Genomic DNA, 24,921 nt, shown 5'->3' on the forward strand with positions numbered 1-24,921 from the left:
CACACCTGGAAGTGATGTTCAGGTGAGATTCCCCATTTTGTAAGAATTACAGAGCACACCCCATCATGGGCAGGAAGGCAGAAACGACAGTGAATTAAATGAACCGTATGTAGCCAAAGAATTTCAGGCAACGTATAATGTCAACAGGTCAGCAGGAGTCTTACCCAGCATGCCTTGGGAGTGCCAGGTGTATTCGTACCAGGTCTTGACGCGTTTCTGCACGGACCGGGGGATCTTGTAGAAGTTCATGTACTTCACCGTGCTGTCCATGCAGCTGCGGTAGTAGGTCTGCCCCGCCGTGGCGGCCCCCACCACGTCTCTCATCTGGGGGCAAGGGAGAGAGCAAGGACGCTGCTGGGTCACAGCGGGGGCCCTCACGTGGCCTTTGGGGGCCTCGGTCACGGGCGCATTTACTTCACACAGAGCCAGGGTGAGGGAAGGTCAAGGCAGTGGGGGAGACCAGAGAGAGGGGGAGACCCACGTCCATGCACAGAGAAGGCTGTACTGGCCAGCAGGAGTTACGCCTATAGAGAAGACAGACGGGCGAGGCCACTGGCCCCTCGTGGCCTCAGGTCCCAGGTAATGCCTCCCTGGCCCGGCTGATGATTCTGGTACAACACAGCCCCTTCTCGCCAGGGGCCCCACAGGGGGAAATGTGCCCCGTGCACTGCTCCTCAGGGCAGGGCCCCTCAAAGGTAACTCTGAGGACCGCTGATCGTCACCTTTGGAATATGAGCTGTGCCCCCAGCCCACTAGGAACCTCCAGGGGCTCCTCTCCACCCCTGGAGAGGATCTGGACCACCCAAATCCTCAGCCTTGGCGGAAAGCCATTCAGCCCAGCCCTCTGAGATATCCCACCGGAAGTGACGTTTCAAAGGGAAGCCCCTCCCAAAGAGAATGGGACACACACACGCACCCCCACCCCCCACCCAGCAGGCCCCAGAGCTCCAGGCTCCTAAGTCCAGGGCTCTGTCCCGAGCTCAGGCTAAAAGGTACGGGTGCAGAAGGGGACAGTTCTGTCGGCGAGGGAGAGAGAGTGGCCCTGCAGACAGGGGGGTGGGAAGCCAGTCTGTGGCCCAGCTACCTGTCCGATCATCACGGAGAAAGCAAAGACGCCCGTGAAGTAGTTGAGCAGCTGGAAGACAATCTCAAACAGCGTCTTGGGGTCGGGCAGCCCACCGATGGTGATGAGGGTCTTCACAGCCCAGTAGTAACAGCGAATGTAACTAGCGGAGGAGGAGGAAGGGAAGCTTGGTCATCGCAGGCCCCTCCCCCCCGCCGACCCTGGGGGCCTGGATCTCACAGACGTGCATGGTCCGAGAAAGAAACCCTTCACAGCTTCGATGTCTGAGAAGGACAACCTCCAAGCCCACACGGCTCTCTGTGGTCTGGCTGCACGGCCACAGCGGCTGGCTGGCTTGTCGTGGCCCCGCCCCAACCCTGCAGAGACATGGGGTCATCCCCATCTACAGATATGGAAACTGAGGCCCCAGAAGATTGACAGGAAGAGCTGGCAGGAGGACAGACCAGGGCCCTCCAACTCCTGGTGCCCAGAATCCCTCCGTTTCCCTCAATGTGCTGTCAATTTCCAGTCTTTCCTTGGCTGTCTCGTTGCGTTGGTTCATGGAGAGCCAGCGCCCCATCAAAATCGAGATACATCTTGAGGACCTCCTTTTCTGACCCTCCCCCTTGCCCACCCATTTTCCAGATAGTAACACTGAGGCCCTGAAAGGGGAAGGCAATGCTCACGGTCACCAAATCTCAAGTTCCAGAGGTGGGAATGGGGCCCCGGGCGCCATCTGCTTCTCCAAGCAGTCACCCCACCATCTCTAACCCTGTGACACACGTGTGGGAACTCCTGGGAAGGGAGGCACGGGGGATGGGCCCACGGTGTGAGGAAAGGCAGAGGCCAAGCCCCGAGCTTGCCTGATTATCACAAAGCAGTGAGAGTCCCTCCTATGCTGGTCCACACCCCCACGCTGTGCCATCCCAGGGGTACGGGACAATCCCCACTGGCTTTCCTGTGCCCTCCTGTCCTCCCACCGGGGCACGTGGGAGCCGTCCAGGGCCTGCCCCAGTTCCAGTGTCCTGAGACACCCATGCTCCCAGGGTCTCTGGCTCAACTCCCAAACCTAGAACATCGTCCAGCTGGCAAGCTATCTGGTTGGAGAATGATTCCCAGTTGGTCCTCCCCTGGGCCCCTCCCACCAGGTGGTCACGCAGCATCACAGTCAGAACACGGGCTCCAGGGCCAGGCGGCCTGGGCTCTGCCACCTTCTAACTGCATAGCCTGGGCAGGTGACAAAATCCCAGTCAGCCTCAGCCTCCTCCTCCCAAAGTGCGAGTGGCAGTAGAAACCATCCTTCACAGGCGACGTGAGGACAGAATGAGGTGCTAGAGCACCCGGGCCAGGTGGGCTCTGTCAGTTGCCAGAGTCTTCCCTGTGGCTGGTACCTGTCATGTGTCTGCAGTGGGGACAATAGACGCCCCTGTGTCAAGAAGCTCACCGTCTGGTAGGGACGAGCAATCAAATGTGTAATGACAGGGGTGGAGGGAGGGGAAAGAAGAGGTTGCTGGGAATTGTAAGGGAGGGGTCTCTATCGCTGACCAGCTTGGAGGCCTGGGGCAGGGCTCTGGACCCCACCCCCGCACCTCCTTAACTCCTGGTGCCTGGAAAAACCTCAGGACAGCACAGGCCCGCCCTGTTAAGTCCCCTGTCATACCAGCTCTGGCCACCAGGGGGCGCCTGAAACAGCCTTTAGCGGGACCGAGCTGTTGGGCCCGCGGAAGGAAAACAGGAGTGAGGTCCACAAACCTCAGGTTTCCCCAAGCCCTTCCTGGTGGGAGGAATCTTCCTCTGGCATGGCGCATCTTAGGGGACTCTTGGAAGTCCTTGTCTTCCACGCCACTGCCTCTGTGGGGACCACTGCATGCCCCGGGCTGGGCAGAAGCAGGATGAAGGACCCAGAGATGTAGGAACTTGGGTCCTCAGGGGCTACAGCAGGCACTCGGCAAATGCTACTTTGGAAATTATTATTGTTGTTATTATTATTATTATTATTATTTATGGTATTGGGCTTCCAGAGGAGCCCTCCTTTACTACTTGTGCTTCGGGCATATATGGGGGTTCCCTGTAGGATTTCAGTTGGAAAAGTGTAGTGTTGCCAAGAAAGGCCGCCCCTCCCCCACTCAGCATCGCGGGGCCCTGCGGGCTGGAGGGGGGGGAACCCCAGACAGGACAGCCATCCCCAGGTCTCCCCTCCCTGCTGGCCACTCCTCCCCAGGCCTGCCCGTGGTGGGCATGCCAGGCCCAGCCCCAGGACTCGGGTCCTTAGCTCGCTGGGGCACAGACCCCTTCGAGAATCCTAGGAAAGCCAGGAACTCCTCCTCAGAAAAGCCAGTATGCCCCACACACCCCAGCTGCCCTTGCACTCCGAGAGCTCGGCAGCCCGTGTGGCCAGTGGCTACAGTGTTGGACAGCAAAGGTCTAGAAGGTGAGGTTGGAACTGCCCAGGTGGGGAGGCTGCTTGGCAACCTGGCCCCGCCTCCCTTCCCAGGTGAGCCCACTCATCCCCACCTCCTGCAACACAAGAGTGCCCCCAGCTCCTTAACTCCATCATCCTGAACTCTGCACCTTTCTTCAGGTTGCTCCCTCCCCCGGGGGTTCTCTGCCCTTCTCTCCACCTGCCAAGGCCAAGATCAAACTTAACCTTTCACTACTGACCGTCCCACACCAACTCATCAGCACCGGGCAGGTGGTGTGACGTTTAAAGCTCCGTAACCACGCTACCTGAGTTCAAATCCCAGCTCTCTAACTTAACAACGGCGTGACCCTGGGAAGTCACTGCGCATCTGTGACCTCCTCTGTAAGATGGGGTGATGATAGCGCCTCTCTTCCATGACTGTTGGGAGGATTAAGTGAGCGACTTTGTTAAGTGCTTAGAACAGGGCTGGCCCGTTGTAACTGTCCCCTGGAACCAGCCACTATTCTTATGGTTGTTGTTACTATTATTGGCACGGCCATCGCCATCACCCTGGCCATCACCATAATCATGTCATTGTGTATGGCAGCTCTCTGGGTTGGCGAGTAGGTTTCGCCTTACGGGCCAGTCCCTCCGCGGCCGGTGACACCTGGGAGCTGTGCCGAGGTTTCTCTGTCCCCGTTCCCTCCCCGCCGTGCCCTTAGGGTGGATGGGTAGGCACCCGTGCACAAATGTGCCAGTTCTCCCAGACTCTGGGATGCTGAGAGGACCTCTCTAGCAAGTCTCACTCATGCCTGTGCCCCTCGCTGCCTGGCATGCGGCAGGGGCTCAGGAAATGTTAGCTTCGGGAGGATTTGAAGATTTGACCCTTCCACCTTATCACGTCGGAGGCTCCTCGGGGTCAAGGAGGCCCCGGCAAGGAGCAGCAGTGGGACTTCTGTGTGGGAGTCCTCGTGCATGAGTGACAGCCCCACGAGGCAGGCTGCGGCTCACCTGTTGCCCACGCCATCATAGACCCAGTGAGTGGAGCCGATGCCCTGATAGGTGGACGCCCAGTAATACAGACACGAGTTCAGGTGCAAACTGTAGAGCAAGTAGGCGGTGGTCCTGATGACCCTGCAGGGGAGGAGAGGGTGTGAACGCAGCAGCAGGAAGGGTGGCCGTGACATGGTGCCCAGGGCTGGGGACGCAGGGAACAAGCCCGTCCTCACCTCTCCGGACGCCCACCCCACAGATGCACCCTGTTGGGTCCGCATGGCCCTGCCCAGTGCCTGGCAGGGTGGACACTGGCCAATGGAACGGCACTGGCTGGACTGAGCCAACTGAATGCTCTTTGGAGACTGCGCTAGTCAGGGACCATGGTGTTTGAACAGCGTTGTCAGGGCTGGGGACCAGAGTTGGCACAGAGCTGCTTTGTACGGACAGTCCGGGGCAGTGCGTGCATGGGGAGGGGCCGAGAAGGGACAGCTGTGTGCCGAATGCCCACCCATGAGAGAGGAGGGGAGGAGCCTTGTCCCCGAGCACGGCCTGGCTGGTCTCGCATGCACCCTTGGACACCCACCACCCCCGTGTGTGAGCGGCTGGGGCGGGGGTTCGGTGCCCTGAGCCGGGACCAAAACGAGGCTCAGCTCCCTGGACAGTGGTGAGCCGTGTGCATCGTTGACCTAGGTGCGCCCTTCTTACAATTGGGGGAAATGGGACGTTCCTGCTCCTCTGAAAAACAAACATCCCCGGGAGAAGGGCCGGGAAGAGGCCTGGCTTCCTGCGGGCGGCGGTGGGGAGACCTGCAGGCCTGGGGGGAAGCGATGCGGGTGGGCGGGCGGAGGACGCTGCCTGTGGGGTGTGTGCAGGCGCAGGGGTCTCACCTGTAAACGTAGGCTTTGCTGAGGATCGACTCCAGGCGGCTGTTAAACTCGAAGAAGGCCAAGTACTGGGCGGGAAAGCGGGGTGTCAGGGCAGCCCGAGTCCGCGGGGAGGAACAGCTTAGTCCACACCCCACAACACCAGGACTGGGCTCTAACACTGCCCGTGGGAGGGGGCTGGGGAGGGGACATTCGAAATCAGAGCCCCTTAGCCCTCAGAGCGGTCAGGCCCGGAAACTCCATTGGCTAACCCCAGGGCACCTCCCCCTCTGGAAATTACAGGGAATGAAGTCTCCACCGTTGGCATACAACTCCAGGGAACTCCTGAGCCCTCTACATCCGATCATGAAACCTTTAGGGGTGCCCGTGTCCCTGTCCCAGGGTAAGGACACTGTTTCCAATGTGTACTTAGAAAGAAAACAATTCCTTAAAGGAACAGCATCCCCAACAGTCCTCACTTGGACCCTCCGAGGCTCCTCTGTGTTAATAAACCGCTCTTCCCTGCCGAGCACCTCTGGTGACAGAGCTTTACAGGTGGCCGAGGTGGGGGTGCGGTACCAACTCCTGGGCAGCTGAAACCCCATTACACGTTTCGACTCCCTGAAAACTTGACTGCTACTAGCCTGCTGTGACAGGGAGTCTTACTGATAACCAGCCGATTAATGCGTATTTTGTAGGTTATGTGTATTATACACTGTATTCCCACAATAAAGGAAGAAAAGAAGTGTTGTTAAGCAAATCATAAGGAAGAGAAAATGTGTTTATAGTGCTGTTTGTGTCTGTGGGAAAAACCTACGTGCAAGTGGACTGCACAGTTCAAACCCACGCTGTTCAAGGTTAGCCGTGTGTGCAAGTGTGTGTGTATATAGAAAACCTCAGCATGTTCTCCCGTGTGAGGCATGCATAACCATCCCCCATCTGCAGAGAGAAAGCGGGCACTCGGGCAAGTTCGGTAGCTTGCCCCGAGCTCACAGGCGTTATGCGGCAGAGCCGGGGTTCGAACCCACGCTGGACTCACTCTGCCAGCTCTCTCACACTGCCTCACTGCCTGTCCGCCGGGGACAGCCCTCCCCAACCCCCAGTGCTGCTCAGGGCAGACACCCAGGTGCCGGCGCCGGTGCAGATGAGGCCTTGCAAGGGGAGCCCCTAGCCTCACCTTCAGACAGCGGGGCAGGCGCAGCAGGGGGTTCGTGCCGAACTTCAGGTACAGGAAGTCCAGGGGCAGCAGGCAGAGCAAGTCCATCTGAAACCCCCGCAGGACCCCGTAGTGGGTGAAACGGGAAACCCCAGGGTTGTGGGGCGGGGTGAGTGAGGGGACCTCTACCTGCGATGGGATGGATGGGTGAGCCCCGAATGCCCCAGAAGGGCCTGATGTGGAGCCGGAGACACCCCTCCCACAGGCCTCGGTCCGGCTGCCCGGCCAGCGCCCGGCCAGGGGCAGCCACGTCACCCCGGCCCCAAAGCACCTGGGGTCCCTGGAGACACCACTTTTCCGGAACCCACAGACACTCGCATCGTGGGCACTCACCTTGAAGCGGGGAGACTTCAGGTAGTTATTCCGCATCTCCTTTGTGTCTGTCTGGAAGAAAAAGGCGTAGTGACCGTGAAATGGCCTGGGAGCTGAATAATCCCTGACCGAGCGGAGCAGCGACGGAGATCTGGAAAGACCCTCCACCTTCCCATCAGAGCTGCAGCCCCCTAGGCGAGGAGGAGCCGGAATGGAGCGGCTGAGTGTGCAGGTGGAGAGGGGGAGCCCCCCAGCCCCCCAGCTCCCAGCCCCCAGCCAGGAGGGAGCTGTCCAAGGTCGCCCAGCTAGATTCTCACTTCTAGGCAGAAAGGCGAGGCTACTGACCCCTTTGCTCAGCACAATGGTCTTCCCTGGACCATTTACAACCTTGTTGGTCGAGGACCCGGCAATGGCTCTGGTCAGACCAGCAAAGAGGTTGGCCAGCGAATGCCTTTTGTTCTACAAGCACCACCTCAGCTCGTCTGCACACACAAAAGCAGTCACTGCTGGTGCGGAATTTCAAAAAGACTTGCACGGGGACCCGGGGCCCCTGCCTCCTGCTTCTGCCAAGTCGCAGTCATGTGCCCTCTGCAGGACCCCCAGGGCACGCCGACCGCCAGCAGCCAGCTGTGCTGAGCGCCCTGCACGCACCATCTCGGTGGATCCTCGGAGCAAAGCTGTGAGGTGGGGACAGTTACCGTGGACACTGGGGTTCGGGGAGGTGACACAGCTAGTGGGGGCAGAGCTGGGGCTTGACCCAGGTCCACCTGCCCTGAAGGCCACTCTCCAGACCCCTTCCGCATCTCTGACTCCAGTGGGTGGTCCAGGAGCCGCTCCGCCCACCAGCGATATCTGGCCACGTCAGGGGTGTGCAACCCAAGCGGCCAGGTCGCTGCACAAGCAGGGGCAGACACTCCCCAGGCTCCCTTGTTCGTTTCTCTCGCCCTCTACAGAGGCGTCAGGGGCCGGTCCCCCGAAGGCCCCGGCTGCAGAGTCTGCCCCCCGGCCACCCGCCCCGCCTGCCTGGGGCTCACAATGATGTCCCCTCCTTTGACGAACTGCAGGCGCATCTGGAACACGGTGATGTCCAGGAAGTAGATGAGGTCGCACAGGTAATCCATCAGCAGCCAGAGGTGGAGGTTGCCCGGCGTCTGGTAGGGGAAGGCCCACCGCACCGGGATCAGCCAGCAGTTCCAGTTCCAGGCCATCACCACGAAGAACAGCCACAGGATGTACATCAGGTCTACGAGGGGAGGGGGAGGGACGGGTGCAGGCGGAGGCTCAGCGGGGAAGGGCTCCCGGCGTCTGCACTGTCCTCTCTGCACTACACCTGACACTGCTGTGACATGGAGGGGGTGACGCTGGCTTGAAATTACAAATAAACCACGGCGAGGCCCTAGTAAATGACGTGCTCCGAGGAGGAGGAGGCGTGGGGGCATTATTGGATAATAGACAGCTAACCAGAAACATCTTTGCTTTCATTCTCGTTGAAATGTTTCCAAAAATCTGTTCCCTGCCTTAGTAGATGCAGGATGGTAAGTAGTGCAGACAAGACGGACAGATGGATGCACAGACATGCGGGTGGATGGATGGATACCGTAGGTCACCTGATCATCTTAGAGACCCAGGGGACACCAGGGTAGGAGGCCTGTCCCCCAAATGACTGCTTGTGTGACCTTGGGAAAGTCCCCCTGGGGCACCTGCCCTGCCCTCCTCAGAGAAGATGACAAAGGCAGGGAGACTCTTGGTAACCTATTCAGAGCTGTGCACGAGTGTGCAGGCCCATTATTCCGGAGGAAGATGAAGTGGGCTAAAGGGGAGGCAAGAGGGAATTCTCTTTTGAATCCAGGGGTGCCCAGCCTTTCGGCATCTCTGCGCCACACTGGACGAAGCAGAGTTGTCTTGGGGCACACGTTAAATACACTGCGACAGGTAATCCCAAGAGAATCTCCTAATGATTTCAGTAAATTTACAAGTTTGTGTAGGGCCGAGTTCACAGGCCTCCTGGGCCACACGCGACCCACGGGCCGGAGGTTGGACACCCCCACGAGGTGTTGGGAGAACTTCTTCCTGTTTCTGCCCCGAGCAGCACCTCCAGGGAGGAGCCAGCGAGAGCAGGGGGGAGTCTCAGCCAGGGGTCGGGAGTTCACAACCGTGAACTGGTTGTGTGTTCAGGCCAGTTAACTCCTCCGGGCCTCAGTTTCCTTGTCTGTGAGATGGGTATGCTCTTGTGCTCTTATCCCAGGGATTTGTGTGTGTGTTTGTTTTGGGGTCACAAACCTGGGATGTCCACAGCCTCCCAGCCCACCTCTGGCACGGCCCCCCACTCCCCGCCCAGCCTCCCGCCCTCTCACGTTACGTGGGACTCACTGGTCAGCGGGTCGATGCTCTTGGGGAACTGGTACTTCTTCCAGGGCCGGCGTTTGAACTTGCAGCAGAGCATGTCGCAGTAGTGCTCCTCCTCCACCTGCCCCGCCTCCGCGGCCTTCGTGTCGGGGGCCGGCTCCGGGGTTTTCTTGGCTGGAGCTGCGGGATGACACGGGTGACGACCTGACCCAGCCCCGAGGCTCAGGTGGAGGGTACAGAGAGAAGGCTGCCAATGGCAGACCCTGGAGCTGGAGCTGAGGGGACCCTAGCACCATCCACGGGCTGCCACAAGCTCTGTGTGCAGAAACCAGGGTGCTGTCTTGGAGCACACCCCCCAGCTCCTTCTCTTCCAGGGACCTGGGCACCCAGCCACGCGCTCGCACCAGCTCCTAATCTGAAACTGCTACTGGGCAACCTGGATGTTTCCGCTGAGACCCTGCCTGTGTATCCGTGTTCGGGCCCCTGTGGTTCCCCTGCAGGGCCGGGAGCACCTCGTACCCAGGGCTTCCCCCACCCAGGGTCAGAGGTCAGGGCAACGTCGCTCTAGACTTCTCAGAGCAGCTGCTTCATCTCTCAGCCAGACACCAGACAGGATCACAGCCTTCCTCCGCATCTGTGGCGATGCTGGTGCCCCCGAGACTGGCTCTCCGGGGTCCCATACGGCTGTGTTTCCGGCTCCAGGACTGAGAAGTCGGGCTCTGCTAGGTTCCTGGCTGGCACCACGAGTTCTAAGGCACGGTCCCCCTTTGGGAAGACCTGGGAACCTCTGCTCCTCCCCCGCCCCCGTGACAACTGGCACCTTGAAAGTAGAAAATTCCATGTAGCCCCATAAGAATGTTGCAACTGAGGCATCTAAAAACCACGACTGCCTCACACCACCTGAGTGTCAGGCCGTGAGGTATGTCCCGAGGGGGGGCCGCCTGCCTGCCAGCGGGGGAAGGCAGGAGGCCAGTGAGGGCACGTGCCCTGCGGGGCGGGGAGCCAAGTATGACCAGATCACTGGTCAGAACTTGGACCTTCTTCCCTCCCCTGGGTGGACAGCTGAACCTGTGCACAGAGGACCCCAAAATCCAGACAGCGGGGACCGGGGCTTCTCTCCAACACTCCAGTCATTTGGGGGGACCACCCTCCCCATGAGTTGGCAGGGGGCTCTGGGGGTCCTACCCCACCCCTGTTGCAGGGGCAGGGGGGGCCATCCCCAGCTGTGGGCTCACTGGGCTTGGGGCTCTCCTCGTCGGAGGTGATGTCCGGGTCGATGAGCTGCTCCTTCACCTTCTCCGTCCGCTCCTTGAAGAGCTTCACCAGCTCCTGCAGCCGGTCGTTGATGATGGCGCTGTTCTGGCTGGCCGTGGAGGACGCGCGGTCCTGGCCGCTGTGGAGACACCAACCAGGGTGAGCGGGCCGAGTGGGAAGGGACCCTGCACCCCCAGCAGCAGGAGCTCAGTGCCCCCCTGGCCTGCGGGAGGTGAAGCCGACCCCAGTTTCCTTCGGAGATTGGAAACATCAAACCCACTTGGCTGTCTCCTGGCGGGAATGATGACCAGGGACCCCACTTTCAGAAAATGTGCCGGGCGGGCTCTGATGCAGACGGGTCACCCCGAACCCCCTTTGATGCCGGCTGTGATGTGGGGGGCCCCACTGCCACCTCAGCCGCCTCCAACATCGTCCCACAGACCGGCTGCGGCCGAAACCTCTGGGAGCTTGTGAAGATGGAGTCCCCGGGGCCCGCTGTCTGAGGCCCCGACCCAGCGGGCCTGGGTGGGCCTGGGAGTCTGCATTGTTCACCGGCTCCCCAGGGCTGGGCTCCTCCTGGTCCTTCCTCTCCCCTCTGACCCTTTCAGGGGTCCAGCGTCAGGAGCCAGCCCCTGCCCGCGGCTCCCCTCAGCCTCCCCTTCACAACAGAGTCCCTCCTGCCCAGGGACGCCTCCCTCCCTGAGCACAGCTGGCCATGGACGCAGTGGGACCCAGATGTTGCAGAACCCCCAGGCCAGCCGGAAGCAGCGTGGGCAGGAGGCCCCACCGTGCCTCAGTTCTTGGAAGTCACGGGCAGAGTCTGCCTTGGGGTGGAGGGCTCTAAAAGCATCCACGGTGCCCCCTTCTCAGCGCCCACCCCTCCCCACCCAGCCTTTGGACTCTCTGAGACCCCAGATGTGGCCCCCACTCACTCGGTCTCCTTTGGGGTGGGGGTCTCCAACCAGGCGACCACGGGGGCTTCGGCTGGTGACAGCACCCTGAGTTCTTCAGCCTCATCATCCTGGGAGGGCAGCTGCTTCCTGCAGGGACACAGACGGGGAAGCGGCCCTCAGCGAGGGCAGGGGCCCTGGCAGGTCACCCAGAGCCAAATCCTGGGTGGGGGTGGGCCGGCGATGCTGCCACCCAGGGGCCTCACTTGCCTGCAGGAGACAAAAGGGAGAAGGGAGTGTCCCGGCTGCTCCCCAGGCCTCAGTCTCCGCATCTGTTCAGTGGCCGAGCATGCGGGTGATGGCGCTGACTCGGTCCCGGGCAAACCTGAGCCTGCGTCCTGCCCTGCCTCCCACCAGTGCGTGACCTCGGTGAGTTCCTTAAACTCTCTGAGCCGCCTCGGTTTCCCCTTCTGTGAAATGGGACTCAATCTACCCAACTCAGTGAGACACTTACCCCTCAGTCAGGCCTCAGCCTAAATGTCCTCCTCCCTTCCCCCTCCCAGTCCAAAGTTGCTGCCCTCGCCCCCATCCCTCCCCCTGATTTCTCTGTCGCACCCCCCTCTCAGCTGCCACGACGTCCCAGGGGCCCCCCCTACAGCTGGCGAACTCTCCTGGAGGCTCAGCCTCCCTCCCTTTGCAGAGTCCCCAGCTGGAAAAGTTGGCATCATGGAGTCCGGTTTCTAGTTTACGAGGTGACCTGGGACAGGCCCTTCCCCACCTGGAGCTCCAGGTGCCTTATCTGAAGGATAAAGACTGAATTATCGCCCATCGCCCAGGCCACGTCTGCCAGCAGGCACTGCACGTGCGCCCTCTGGGGTCCCGGCCAACGGCGTCCAGGTTTGACGCCGCCCCAGGCCTCTGGATTCCACCAGTGGGGCCGCTGCCGGGACACACGAGGAGGGCTCTGAGACTGTCCTGCTACCTTCCACCAACTCGCCTAGGATGGCAAAACTCACGAAGGAGCACGTTCGCACTCTAATTAAAGGGACGGACACACACACACACACACACACACACACACACACACACACACACACACGAGAAGACGGAGGCCAAAGTCCCACGGCGGGGACCCACACTCGGCCCTCCTGCATGCAGCCCGGCGCCCTCTGCTGGGCCTGGAGAGCACTGGCGCCTCCCCTTGAGCCGCACCCCAGCCATTCACAAGGCACCGCCCCGCACTCCACAGTCTGCCCACAGCTCGCCAGGGGACCTGTCTCAGTGAGCCGGCTCGGGCTGTCCCACACCAGCTCCACCCACGCAGCCGCACATCCATCTTGAGAGGATCTTAGAAACATCTGCAGCCTGGACCGGGAGCCCCACTCGTGAGCAAGGAGCCCACAGACTGAGAGCAAAAGGCCAGAGTGTTCATAGCGCTGCCACGGACAGTGCCGGGAGGAGGGGGTGGAGGGCCGGTCTGGCACCCGGAGCCCGAGGAGTGTCTCAGGGCCGGCACACACAAGTGCTAAGGAGCCAGGCGAGCCAAATGTGAAGGGGATCGGCCAACAAAACTAATCCAGATCACTCCTTCAATTAAAAGCACAGAAAGGCACAGGCCCACGGACAAGGTGTGGACGAGAAAACAAAAATAAAATACTGCCTAGTGTGGTGGGGTTATGATGGTTATTTTCCTAGTGTTCTTTGGTGTTTCCATGGCACTATTTCGTAATAAAATGGGGGCTGGAATTCAGCCTTGTCACCCTTGTTACCGCCTCTTACATACGGTGGAGGGTGGGTGGGTCAGGGCTTCCCGGGAGAGGTCGCCGTGCAGCCCCACGCCGGGAACTGGGGGACCCGGGAAGGGAGGGCCCAGCCCCAGTTCAACCTTGGGCCAGCTGTTTCCCTCCCTGGCCTCGGTCTCCTCACCCGCTACATGGACGGGTGGCACAGTGCTGTGAAAAGCCCAAGAGAAGCGTGAAAGCCGACCTGCGGGTCCCTGCAGCCGACCCCGGGACTGTGAGGGTGTCGGATTTGGCGGGAGAGGGTGGCGGTGGCTCCTCCGGTGAGGGTGGCTGGTCCTCCTCGATGAGGGGCTGGCGGTCAGCATCCGTGTCTTCCACCTGCACTTCAGGGTGCTCTTTCGTGGCAGGCACTGGGGGTGAGCAAGGAGGGGACAGTCAGAGAGAGAGGGACAGAAGCCCGGTCCCGGGGGGCCCCACGGTGTCCTTCAGGGAAGCCGCAGAAAGCAGGTCTGGAGTGGCGCTGGCAGCCACCGCCCAGCGGGACCCGCCGGGGGGGCGGGGCTCCATGCAGAACATGCAAGAACACAGATCCCAGGGGCCTGCAAGGGCCACGCGGCCCCAGACACCAGTCCGGGGCCCACACAAGAAGCCATGAACCACGGGAGCCTCAGGCGCTCCCCGACACAGCCTGGGGCCCAGGTGTCCAGAGCCCCACCTGCGCTCCCTGGGCCTGGGGAAGGAAGCATCAGGGACCCAGGGTTACGGCGGGGCCGGGGGGTAGATCAGCACTCAGAGAAGGCCTGGGGAACCTAGGGGTGCCCGAGTCCTAGGGCCTGGCCTAGCACAGCCTGGCTCAGCCGCTTCCCTTCTCTGGGCCTCAGTTTCCCCAACCTGAGGTGGGGGCGATGGTGCCTTCCCAGGCCCGGGCCGGGGGGGCCCACGGCATCACTCTCTTGAAGGGCTTCAGAGGGAGACTTCTGGAAGTCTCCTGTAGTCGGAGGTAACTGCCTGTCTTTGTCGTGTGGGTCCTCTTTGGGTGCCCATTTGCTGTTTCCTTGTTTTTGTGCATGCCAGGGGCCCCCACAGCCCATCAACCCAACCCCTCTCCTGTGTGCGGCCTGAGACGCCTGGTGCTCAGTCCCACGTCCTGAGACTCTGGTCCTCCCCCTGGAGCCTGGGTGTGGCTCCGTTCCCCACCCCAGGGACTTGGGACCGGGTCTGCTCCGAGGCAGAGCTCAGAGGACGCTAAGGGGCTGAGGGGGTGGCCCCACACCCCAGCGCACCCGGGCAGGTAACCTCCCCACAGCAGCCGGGCCCAGGCCTGGGCACCTGCCCAGCAGGGGCACATCCCCCAGTGGGGAAGGGCAGCATCCTGAAAACACCTGTGACTTCTTTTTTGCTGCCACCGCGGGGAGAGCCAGCCCTGGGCAGAGTTCGGTGGAAAGAACCTAAGCAGGTGTCAAGTCTTCAGGGTAGTGGTTTCACCAGGCCCCACACTCCCCGGAGAGGAGCACAGACTAACAAGAGATGCCCCAGGCTGTGGGAAGCCGGGGAGAGCAGGAGAAGAGGGGACCCAGTGCTGCTTCCAGGCAGACCTCAGGGAGGGAGCTGGAGGGGGTGGGGGCGCAGAGGCATCAGGGACAAGGGCCCCACCGCCCCCGACATGGCCCAGCAGAAAGCACGCCGGCCTCCCCATCCAGGAGTTTGTCTCCCGGAGCCTGGGTGGGGGCAGGTGCTCCCCCACCCCCGAGTGAGACCTGCCACCTGGATCGCCCCAGGGGAGGAGGGAGACCCCTGAGCCTGGTGTTTGCATTTCTCAAACAGTCGGAACTCCAGTAGAAATCATATTGGCTTACATGATAGTGATTTCTAGAACAAGAATAATATTAAGAATAGAAGGAATAATATTTATAATTACCTAGAGAATAATAACATTTACTGTCAGGCACTTCCCACGTGCCTGCCAGGCATCTGTTATACTAAACTCCGAGTGCTTTACACACAGTCATTCTTTTCCCTTTCCCGGCGGCTCTACGAGGTAGCTCGCACGGTTGTCCCTGTTTCGTGGGCCCCCGCAGCCGGGCCTGAACTTGAACTCTACCCCATCCTGAGGCTGGGGACCAGCACACGCAGAGGCCCCGTTTATACGCAGCCTCACGGGTGCCAAGCAGCACCACTGACAATGCTCTCACCACGGCTGTCATTGACTTTGACACAGCTAAAATCCTGTGTCTCACCACAGCCGGCTCCGCCCTCTGTCCCAATGTGTCCCTGGGAACATTTCTCAAAGTGTGGGGCTCCCAGGGGCCAGGGGGGACACGAGGTGACTTCAGGTGGCACAGAGCAGGCGAAGGACAGAGCAGATGAGAACATTCCTCTCATTCCTACCGTCTAGGCCCCGAATGCACAGAGCGGAAGCCTCAGGCTCGTGCTCCTGTGGCCTTAACACCTCGGTGACCCACGCTCGCCCCTTTTTTTGTGGCTGGGACAGCAGGTCTCAGCCCGGAGCCCTCAGCCGGCCACCCTGTCTCCCTAACAGACTATCACCATCACTTCATTCTCGGTGTCTTTGTGGTTATTTCTATTTATGGCAAGCCACACTAGTTTTCATTTCAATAGGCAAGGCAAGTTTCCTGCTTGGGGAGACGTCATCAAGTTAAAAAAGCACACCCATTGAAAGAAAAATCGTAAGCAAATAAAAGCAGGGTTGGTACAGGCTAAAAATCCTGGAGTGCTATGTGGGGTACAGGTCGGGGACCCCGTGGAGTGAGCGGATCTGGGGCTCACCCGGAAGCCTGAACCTGGCTACCACCCTCATCGTGTGATGAGGGCATGTCACCTCTGCCCACTCTGTGCCCACCCCAAGCTGGGAGAAGAAGAGAAGGACAAAAGAGGGTCTCACGGCAGGAAATGTGCGGTTGTACCTGCTGACTGATGTCGGAGGCGACCTTGGCCAGTGTCATCCAAAAATAAACAGATCCGAAGGGAAAGTGGGAGGGTCTGGGTTGTGTTAGGGCAGAAAATGACAGGGGTGTGTCCTGTATGTCTGAGTGCTTTGTCATCAGGCAGCAAGTAGCAAGCCTGAAGGCCACTCAGAGGACCTCGTTGCAGTTAAACAGAGCCAGGCAGGCCCGCCCTCAGCCTCCAAGGATATCTCTCCCCCTGCTCTGCCCGCCAGCCTCAGGGCCTCTCCTTTCCTGAGATAGAATTTCTGGGCAGAGAGCAACAGTCCTCAGAAAGGCCAGCGCCCAGCAAACTCTCCAGGTCAGAAGAGTCTGTCTGAAATGGACGCCCACATTCCTCTTCTGCTTCCTTCCCCTCTGCTTATTCTCTTCCCCCCACCTAGCTCCCCGCCCCCCAAGCCTCTTGGCCTGAAGATCTGAGTGACTTGTTCACACTAGGGTGTGAGTGACCACTTGTATAAAAAATGATGATCCGCAGAAAGCAATGTTTAACCCAAAGAAGTGAATTGCTAATTGTGGAACTTTAGGCACAGAGAAAAGGGGTCTAATCTAGTGACCCTCAAGCCACCACAAAGCACGATGAAGGCATAAATAGCAGAGGAAGAAGGGGTGGTTTTCCACGAGCCCAACTCGTGGTCCCACACCCTGACCGCAGCAGCATGCTGGGAAATAGCCTCCGCCATGCAGAAGCACACAGCACAGGCGCGAGCAGGCCGGGTGGGGAGACACGCTACCTAGGCGGCGGACGGAGCTCCTGGTCACCTTGGCGAAGCTGGAGCTGGACAAGGTCGTCCTCCGGGAGATGAGGACGGGGATGCGGGTGATTGGGGGGCGGTAGCTGGGCACATTCGGGAGGTGCTCCACCAGGTTTGGGGGCGCGAGCCCCAGGGTCGCCTGGCCAGGTGGCTGGTCCTGGACCAGGCGACTCAGCTCCACATCCCGGCCTGGATTAGCCATGGCGCTGGGACCAGGGGCGTCTCAGGCAGAGGCGGGACCCTGGGGACTGCAACGAGGAGGAGGAGGAGGATGGAGTTAGGGAGGTGGGGCCAACACAGACCAGCCCGGTGCCTGCCTGCACCGGCCGCAGCCCCACAGGAAGTCTGGGGCACCCCTCTTGTCCCTGGAACTCAATGTCAAAACACAGCATCACATTCCCTAGGCGGCTGGCCCGCCCAACAGCTCTGAGGACCAGCCCAGAGCCACGCCCCACCCTTGCACTCTCTCTGGTAACCAATCGCGGGGAGCACTTCCCACCTGACACTCAAACTAAGTCAAAACCGAAGAACCTAGAACTCTCAGACCCTTAGGCTCACAGACTCGAGACTCAAACACTCCTAGTCTGGCAGGATTTTCCATCCCAAAGACAGAAACCCTGGAGCTAGGTTGATTCCACGTACAACAGAAGCAGTGAGTTTTCCTAGGGCCTCGGTTCCCAACGGGGCTGCACATCAAATCACCTGGGGATGCTGGAAATGTCCAGTGCCCAGGCCCCTCCCAGAGATTTAATAGCCTGGGGTCCACGACCCAGGCTACCAGGCATGCCCGCGACCCAGGCATGTGCCCTGACTGGGAATCGGGCTGGTGACCTTTTGTTTCTCAGGCCGGCACTCAATCCACTGAGCCACATCAGCCAGGGCAGCACCCAGTGAGGCCTGCAAGGCCAGGACTCAGTGTCCAGACATCCTCAGACCCCTAGACTCTGTCCCCAGAGTCCCTGGATGGGAGGGGGCATGCCGGGTCCAGCCTGGAGACCTCAGCAGCAAGAAAAAGCTCATCAAGAGACATGGAATCTAGGATGTGCCCTCAGCAAGCTCTGGTCCCAGCTGTCCCTGTGACACGCTACATCTGAGCCAAACACCCACTGGGTGATGGCCAAGGGAGCTATGTTCTCGGTGGGGGAGGTGGCAGGGCCGGCTGAGAGCAGCTTCCCAGGCCTGCTGGAGTCCTGGGGCCTCGGTGCCACCCCCTGGGCCCTTGGAAATACATCAGCCGGCTGTGATAGTGTGGCCCCGAGATGCAGAGGATGGTTGTACCTGGGGATGGGGCAGGCGGAGGGACATAGGGATGGGGCAGGCGGAGGGACATAGGGATGGGGCAGGCGGAGGGACATAGGGATGGCACAGATGGAGCGAGAGGAGGTGGGTGCCCTGCACCCAGGCTGGCCCCCTGCACATTCTCTGTCACCCTCCACCCCCACCGCACACCTACCTCCTGAGCGGGCAGCTGAGGCCTCCTCCTGAAAAAATAAAGGGGAAACAGAAGCTGTGACCACCACGCCCCCTCCCAGCCCTGTGCAGCCCACCTTCCGGGGCATCCGGGGAGGTGGCCTCCACCCTGTAGGGGGTGGGGCATACAGCAGCCCCAGGCCCCACCCCGACTTGTCACCTATAACAAGGGGGTCTTGTCACGCAGCCCTGTGTGTGCAGGAACGAAGCAATGGGAACAGCCACCACAGCCCTCCCTCCAGGCACCGCGCTTCCCAGTGAACAGCCATGTATGGCACCCAGGAAGGTGCTAGCCCCACTTTACAAAGGCGGCTGCTGAGGCCCAGGGTGGGGTGGTGGCTTGTCCAGGGCCACACAGCCACGTGAGGCCCAGTGGCTCCCCGCCCACTGCTACCTCAGGCCCCTCCGAACACCATCGGCCCCCTGGTGTCAGCAGGGCATGCAGCCCCCCCACCACCCTGCTCCCCTCTGTCCACTGGGCACTGTACAAGACCTTGTCCCCCATAAGCAAAGGGACGAGGTCCCAGCCCCTTCCACCGAAGCCAGCCCAGGCCTCACAGGGAGCCGGTGCCAGGCCTGGGGACGTTCCTACCTGGCATGAGGCCCTCCGGGTGACCGTCCTGGCTACTCCGCTCCGGTCCTCGCCGGCCTCTGACACGAGACAGCTATCCAGCAGGACACTGTGACCCAGAGTCGGGGAGGAATGGGCTGGGGTTAGGGGTGTCAAGTATTTCCTGGATGCGGCCAAGTGCCAGCCCTGTGCCAGGCGCTGGAGCACCAGGGGCCCTGGAATATGCCCTCACCCTCCCGAGGCTCCCGGCACGGGGAGGCCAGCAGACAGCGTGGCCTGCTGACAGCCTCCCGGTGTGAGACTCGTGCGGGCACAGGGGGCTGTGAAGGGCATAGCCACCATTCTGCCTGGGAAGGAGGGCTTCTAAGAGGAGGTGACCTCTGAGCTGGACCTCGAGGAGGATGAGCTGACCCTCAGGAATAGGTGGGGAAGGGTGCCAGGAAGGGGGAACAGCATGTGCAAAGAAAAGTGTGGAGGGCAGCTGGAGGAACTGTCCCCTGGGGTGGGATCGAAGGGCACTGTATGGTGTTCAAACTACATGCCCAGCCTTTCCTCTCTGAGCGTCTCCAGGCAACCTCGGTGACAATGCAGACGGGGCAGGGAGTACGAGAAAAGTGGGGCCCAGAGAGGTGAACCGACCTGGCCGAAATCGCACAGCACATTGCCACACTCCACACGAACCCTCAAGCACCAGCCCTGCATTTTTTCCACACGTGGGAGCAGGGCCACCCTGCAACTGCTGGAGCTCTCGGGGTCCCTGGCCCAGGCAGCAGGCACACGTGAGCGACAGGGACCGGGGTGAGGCTCTGGGGGCAGAGAGGACTACAGCTGATCAGGCAACCCCCTGAGTTGGCAACCCCACTCCACTTGGAATGGGGTCCCAGTGGCCAGCTCCTCTGATTTTCTAGAGCAGCCTAAACTACATGTTTTAAGATGGAATTCCCTGATGCTGATAGTTAATCCAAACTAATCTATCTATATATTAGCAAGTAGATACTCCAAAGAGCTGGTCTCCAGGCTAAATTGGGGCCTTAGGTGCCCACACATGACCTCGGGGTTAACATGTGACTCAGATCGGGGCTGATGTGACTTTTGTGGGGAGAATTAGATATTGCTTCCTTACAGCCCACTCACCCCCAGACCCGTCAGCGAGGGGCTCACGGAGGGTGACCTGCGGTGAACCGGGGTTCGCCACTCTCAGCCCTCCCAAGGTTGGGGGGACGGGGGGGTGCACTGGAGGCAGACTGCACCCCAGCAGACTGCACCCCAGCAGTTTGCAGCCAGCAGCCCGGGAGCAGGGCCAGCGGGCAAGCCTATCATCACAGCGGCTCCCGCGGGCTGCGCGCCGGGCACTGCGCCCAGCACTCTGCATGCAGCATCTCCCCGAGTCCTCCCCCACATGACCCTGGGAGGCCAGGGCCGTGGCCGCCCCCATTCCGGCTTGGAAATCAGAGGCTCTGAGAGGTCAGGTGGCCTGTCCATGGTCACACAGCCTGCGCAAGGCAAGTCTGGATAAGACCCGCTGTCTCTGACCCCAGGGCCACACACATAAGACTCCACTGCCCGCCTCTGAGTGTCCCCACGACCCCACGTGACAGGGAGGAGTGAGGCAAGTGTCTGCAGGATCCAGAGACCCAGCTCACTTTGTTTCTCTTTGTTGTACGAGCATGTCCATCGTGAGGTGCCTGCCTTGCCGGCCTCGTACTCCCCACTCTGCCCCGGGAGGAAGAGTCCCTTCAAGAGACTCAGCTCACACAAGCGAGGGCACATCACGGCGCTCGTGGGGCCGGGCACCTCAGGGTTCACGGGCCCCCGCCTCCATAAGATTACATTAAACATTACATTCTTCGGCTGCATTTATATGAAGACTTGTGTGTTAGTGTTATATATTAAAACATTCTCAGCCCTGGCTGGCATAGCTCAGTGGATTGAGCGCAGGCTGCGAACCAAAGTGTCGCAGGTTCAATTCCCAGTCAGGGCACATGCCTGGGTTGCAGGCCATGACCCCCAGCAACCGCACATTGATGTTTCTCTCTCTCTCCATCTCCCTCCCTTCCCTCTCTAAAAATAAATTTTAAAAAAATTCTCTTCCATCTTGAAGTTTAATTTTTGGTCTGATTTTAAAAAGAAAGTAAAATATTCTGTGCGCCCCCACAAGCACTGTGGGAACGAGGCCCCCCGTGGTTCTCGGAGCACAAAGCTCCTGGACGTGAGCTTCCCACGGCCCAGGGAGAGGCTGCCCCGGGTCTGGGTTGTTGCAGAGGCAGGCCAGGAAGGCACGGTGTGGCCGTGGGCATTACTGGGAAGCCCTCGGGCTGCCTCAGTTTGCTCACCTGTCAAATGGGTAGGACTTGCCTCCCCTGTACAGCCCAACTTATTTTGGTGAGGTCAGAGGGCCTCTGAGAATCTCACGGAAAAGTCAAAAAAGACTCCCCGTGTCAGGGGTCATTCTCGATTCACCCTCTCTAACGACTGGTCAGCAGCTCTCCCTGTCTGTGGTGCCAAGGGTTTGCCTTGGAGCCAGCCTGGCCTGAGACAGAAGGCCAGCCCTGCCCCTGCGGGCAGACACCCCTGTCTCTGAGCCCCTGACTGCTCGCCTGTGAAACGGGACTCACGGCAGATGCCGCAGCACAGTGCCTGCCACAGAGAACAAGTGCTCGCCAAGTCACAGCTGTCCCTAGGACTGTGCTCATCATCATCATCATCGTTATCAATCCCAGGGGAGACAGCGCCCTTCAGGGCTGTGAACCACCCACGTGGTCTGGGAAATGTGTTGTGCAAACATCCCCCGCTATGGAGACGCCTAACCAGCCCTACCATGGCCCCGTCCATGCCGCCAGGGGCTGTTTGGGGACTTATGTGCCTGAAGTCACATTTGCCTCTGGTCGGCAGTGTGCCCAGGGCCTGCCAAGACCCCTTCTTCCCTGGCCCAGAAGCAGCAAGCCATCGATTTCTGGAAGGTTCCCAAATCCCAGGGAATTCCAAGCAGACAGAGTGCCGCCCCTCCCAGCCCCGGGCTCCCCAAATGAAAGGGTTAAAGGTGCAGGGAGGAGCATCAGCAGCCAGGAGCCCACTCCTCCTCCCCCCACAAGTCACCCAGCAGGCTGTGCCCCCAAATTGAGGCCCTCACAGTCACCTTCAGCAGCCTCTTCACCTGGCACCGTAACCCCAAAAGACGGGAGGAGGGGAGCCCTTGGGGAGCAGCAGCCACCTACTTGGGTCTCGCCGTCTGTGCCAAGGACACCCATGGTGCAGGAGCTCAGCTGGGGGCGACGGCACCCATCCCAAGCCCCCGGACAGGGCATGCGAGTGGAGACTTCGGAGCACCTACCCAGCCCCGAGCCTGCAAGGCTGGCTCTGGAGCAGGTGGGGCTCGGGTGACAGATGAGCCACCGGTTCTTCCTGCTTCTAATCAGACTGGAGGGATGTGCGGGGAATTCTGCAGAAACACTCCCAGGAGGCCAGGTGGGGACCCAAAGCCTGCGGTTGCTAGGAAAAGCTGAGCTGCTGCCCGCAGAGACCTGGTCGCTAGGTGACCATCTGCCGGCATCATCAGTAACCCCTGTGCCTCCGCAAAGCTGGCTGAGAGCATCCTTCCCCAGCCAGTGACAGCCAGCCCCTAGCCCACCCTGGAACCCTCTGGCCCCGGCTCTGGGGTCACACTCCCTCACCACAGAACCCCTCATCCCTGCCTGGGGCCCTGGGCCCAAAGCATCCCTGCATGTGAAACTCTGGGTAAACATTCATGGGAGCGTGTGTGTGCCTGCGGCATGTGTAACTGAATGCATGTGCTTTGTGTGCATGAGAACACGCGCAGGGTGTAGAGTATCTGCAAGTGTGTACATGTGAGCTTGTGTCTGCTTGCAGACTGCATGTGAGTTTGTGTGTGCGTAACCCAGCGTGTGTGTGCTTGTGTGTCTATGACAGCGTGGATGTGCCCGTGTGCACTGCGCACTGAGAACACAAGCAGTGCATGTGCATGGGTGTGCGCACATGGGATCCTTGGCCTTTGAGGGGTGTTTCAGCTCAGGAGCGGTGCATGGAAAGGGGTTTTCAGGACAAGATGTTGGGTGCACAGGTTAGCGGGGGAAAACCCCCCTGGTCTGCTCTACACAGAGGCGGGTGGAAAGCAGACAGCGAACAAGGCTGCGCTAAGGAAGCTAGGCAGCATCGAAGGTGCTCACTGAGGGGAAGAGGAGCTGCCTGTTAGTGAGAGCAGACAGGCTCTGGGGGACCCCGAGGGCAGAACGAGGCTGGGGTCACAAAATCATAAGGAAGCACACTTTGTTTTAGGGGAAGAAATGATTTCATAAGTGAGAGGTGCGTGTGGATGGAATGGACAGCCTTCGAGGGGTGAGCTCCCCATCAGTGGAGGGAAGCAAGTGGCTGCATGGCCCCTAGCCATGGATGGAAAGATTATATGTAACCCAGGCAGGGGTGGACTAAAAGCAAGATGACACTGAGCAGCGTTCCTGCCCTGAAATCCTGTGTTGGTCTCATCAGGTTAACTCTTTCCTGGTAGGGACTAAACACAGCCCTCAGCGGGGATTCGAACATCAGGGACCTTCTGTGGGGCACTGGCTCCAGCCCAGGTCCTACCACACCCGTCGTCACGGCTGGGCCCATGACCACTCTGCAGGGGGCTATTGTTGCCCCCCATGTTACAGGTGTCGGGGTGGAAGCTCCGTGCAGGTGTGCCCCTGGCCCAGGCCTCTCCTCTAAGAGCGAAGCCTGTGCTCCTAACACTGGTGGTGCTCCCCTGCCCTGGGGCAGCAGCAGGGCAGGCCGGAGGGGTGGGTAATTCCAGCGGGTGGAACAAGGGACTGATCCTAATTGTGACGGCGGCCTCCCCTGCTCTCTCTGCCTCTGTCTCCCCACAACGCAGCGGCCAGATTGTGCCACTCCTCTGCTCACAAACCTTCGGTGGCTCCTCCCTCATTGCTCCCAGGGAGTCAAGTTCAAGGCCTTTGAAGCATCATTGCCCATCCTTCCACAGCTACATTGTCACTGTTTCCCGGACCTGCGGACTGCACTTGAGGCAAAGGATCACTCCCTCCTTCCTTGAAATACTTTCCAACCTTCAGGCCCGGCATTTTCCCCCTCCCTGTCCCCTCCCTGAGCCTCCTCCCGGTCTCCTTGGCTCTCATCGGCCTGTGGGCCTCTCCTCTCTCTGCATCCACTCTCTGGGCATCTCCTCCGGCCACGTGGCTTTCGGGCTTCCAGCTCCATCTGCTCCCAGGGTCCTGACATCCAGCCTCCGGTCAGCCTCTCGCTCCCTTAACCCCAGACTCAGGCGTCCGGCTGCCTGCTCTTCACTCCCTGTTCTACCCGCTGCATCCGTCCTTCCATCCGGCGCGCAAGCCTACGAATCTGCTCCCTCTTGGTATTTTGTTTTATTTTTAGTGAAATCTATTTGACACGACACTGTGCGACATGTCAGGTTGATTTGCTACTATTAATATAAATGTCAATATACCATTTATATATTGTGGCACCTCTGTCACATCACCTAGGGACTATTTCTTTTTTAGTGGTTAGAATAGTTAAGACAGAGCTTCTCAGCAAGTTGGATGAGTCTAACTTTTAGTGGTTTCTTCTTTAACCTCTGTTTTAACGGAAGTCTCCTGTGTGTGTTACTGCTGAGACCTTTGTGGGCCTGGGTGGAGAATCAGCCATGACCCCGCGGGGGAGCCGAATCCACCGCAGCAGCCTGACTGGGCGCAGGGGCAGCCGGGGCCGACCGCTGGGGGCGCTGTGCGGGAGGGAGAGGGCTCCGCGCGCCGAGGTTCGGTTAGTTATGGGGGAGAGCTGGGAGCCTGCTGCTGCGCCCACTCGCTCACCCATCCATCCGTGCGCTCAAACAAACGGACCTGGTGCCTGCCGTGCCAGGCACTGTTAGAGGCTCTGAGGATGTGGCAGCGGACACAATAAACAAATCCCCCCACCCCCTCCCCGTGGAGGTTGCATTCTCATGTTTGTTTGCAAGCGTGTGGGGGTGGGGATGGGGGTTGGGGGGCGGTGGGTACTACGAGTCCCAGGTCATCCTGAGCACTGTGCGTGGGGGACCCCCAGCTCCCCA

At 60.1% G+C, this 24,921-nt stretch overlaps 1 protein-coding gene across 1 annotated transcript in view; it reads right to left on the reverse strand.

Moving 5' to 3' along the window:
* The window catches only part of CNGB1 (cyclic nucleotide gated channel subunit beta 1), a 52,189-nt gene that overhangs the window by 11,822 nt on the left and 15,446 nt on the right, over positions 1–24,921 (reverse strand). The window contains 13 exon segments of the mRNA XM_036011890.1: positions 165–324; positions 1,085–1,226; positions 4,476–4,598; positions 5,348–5,412; positions 6,501–6,587; positions 6,873–6,923; positions 7,886–8,094; positions 9,222–9,377; positions 10,433–10,590; positions 11,384–11,491; positions 13,328–13,493; positions 18,255–18,282; positions 18,864–18,951. Coding sequence (XP_035867783.1) covers positions 165–324; positions 1,085–1,226; positions 4,476–4,598; positions 5,348–5,412; positions 6,501–6,587; positions 6,873–6,923; positions 7,886–8,094; positions 9,222–9,377; positions 10,433–10,590; positions 11,384–11,491; positions 13,328–13,493; positions 18,255–18,282; positions 18,864–18,951 — 1,541 coding nt within the window.

This window comes from Phyllostomus discolor, chromosome 12 (genome assembly GCF_004126475.2).
Source record: "Phyllostomus discolor isolate MPI-MPIP mPhyDis1 chromosome 12, mPhyDis1.pri.v3, whole genome shotgun sequence".
NCBI lineage: Eukaryota > Metazoa > Chordata > Mammalia > Chiroptera > Phyllostomidae > Phyllostomus > Phyllostomus discolor.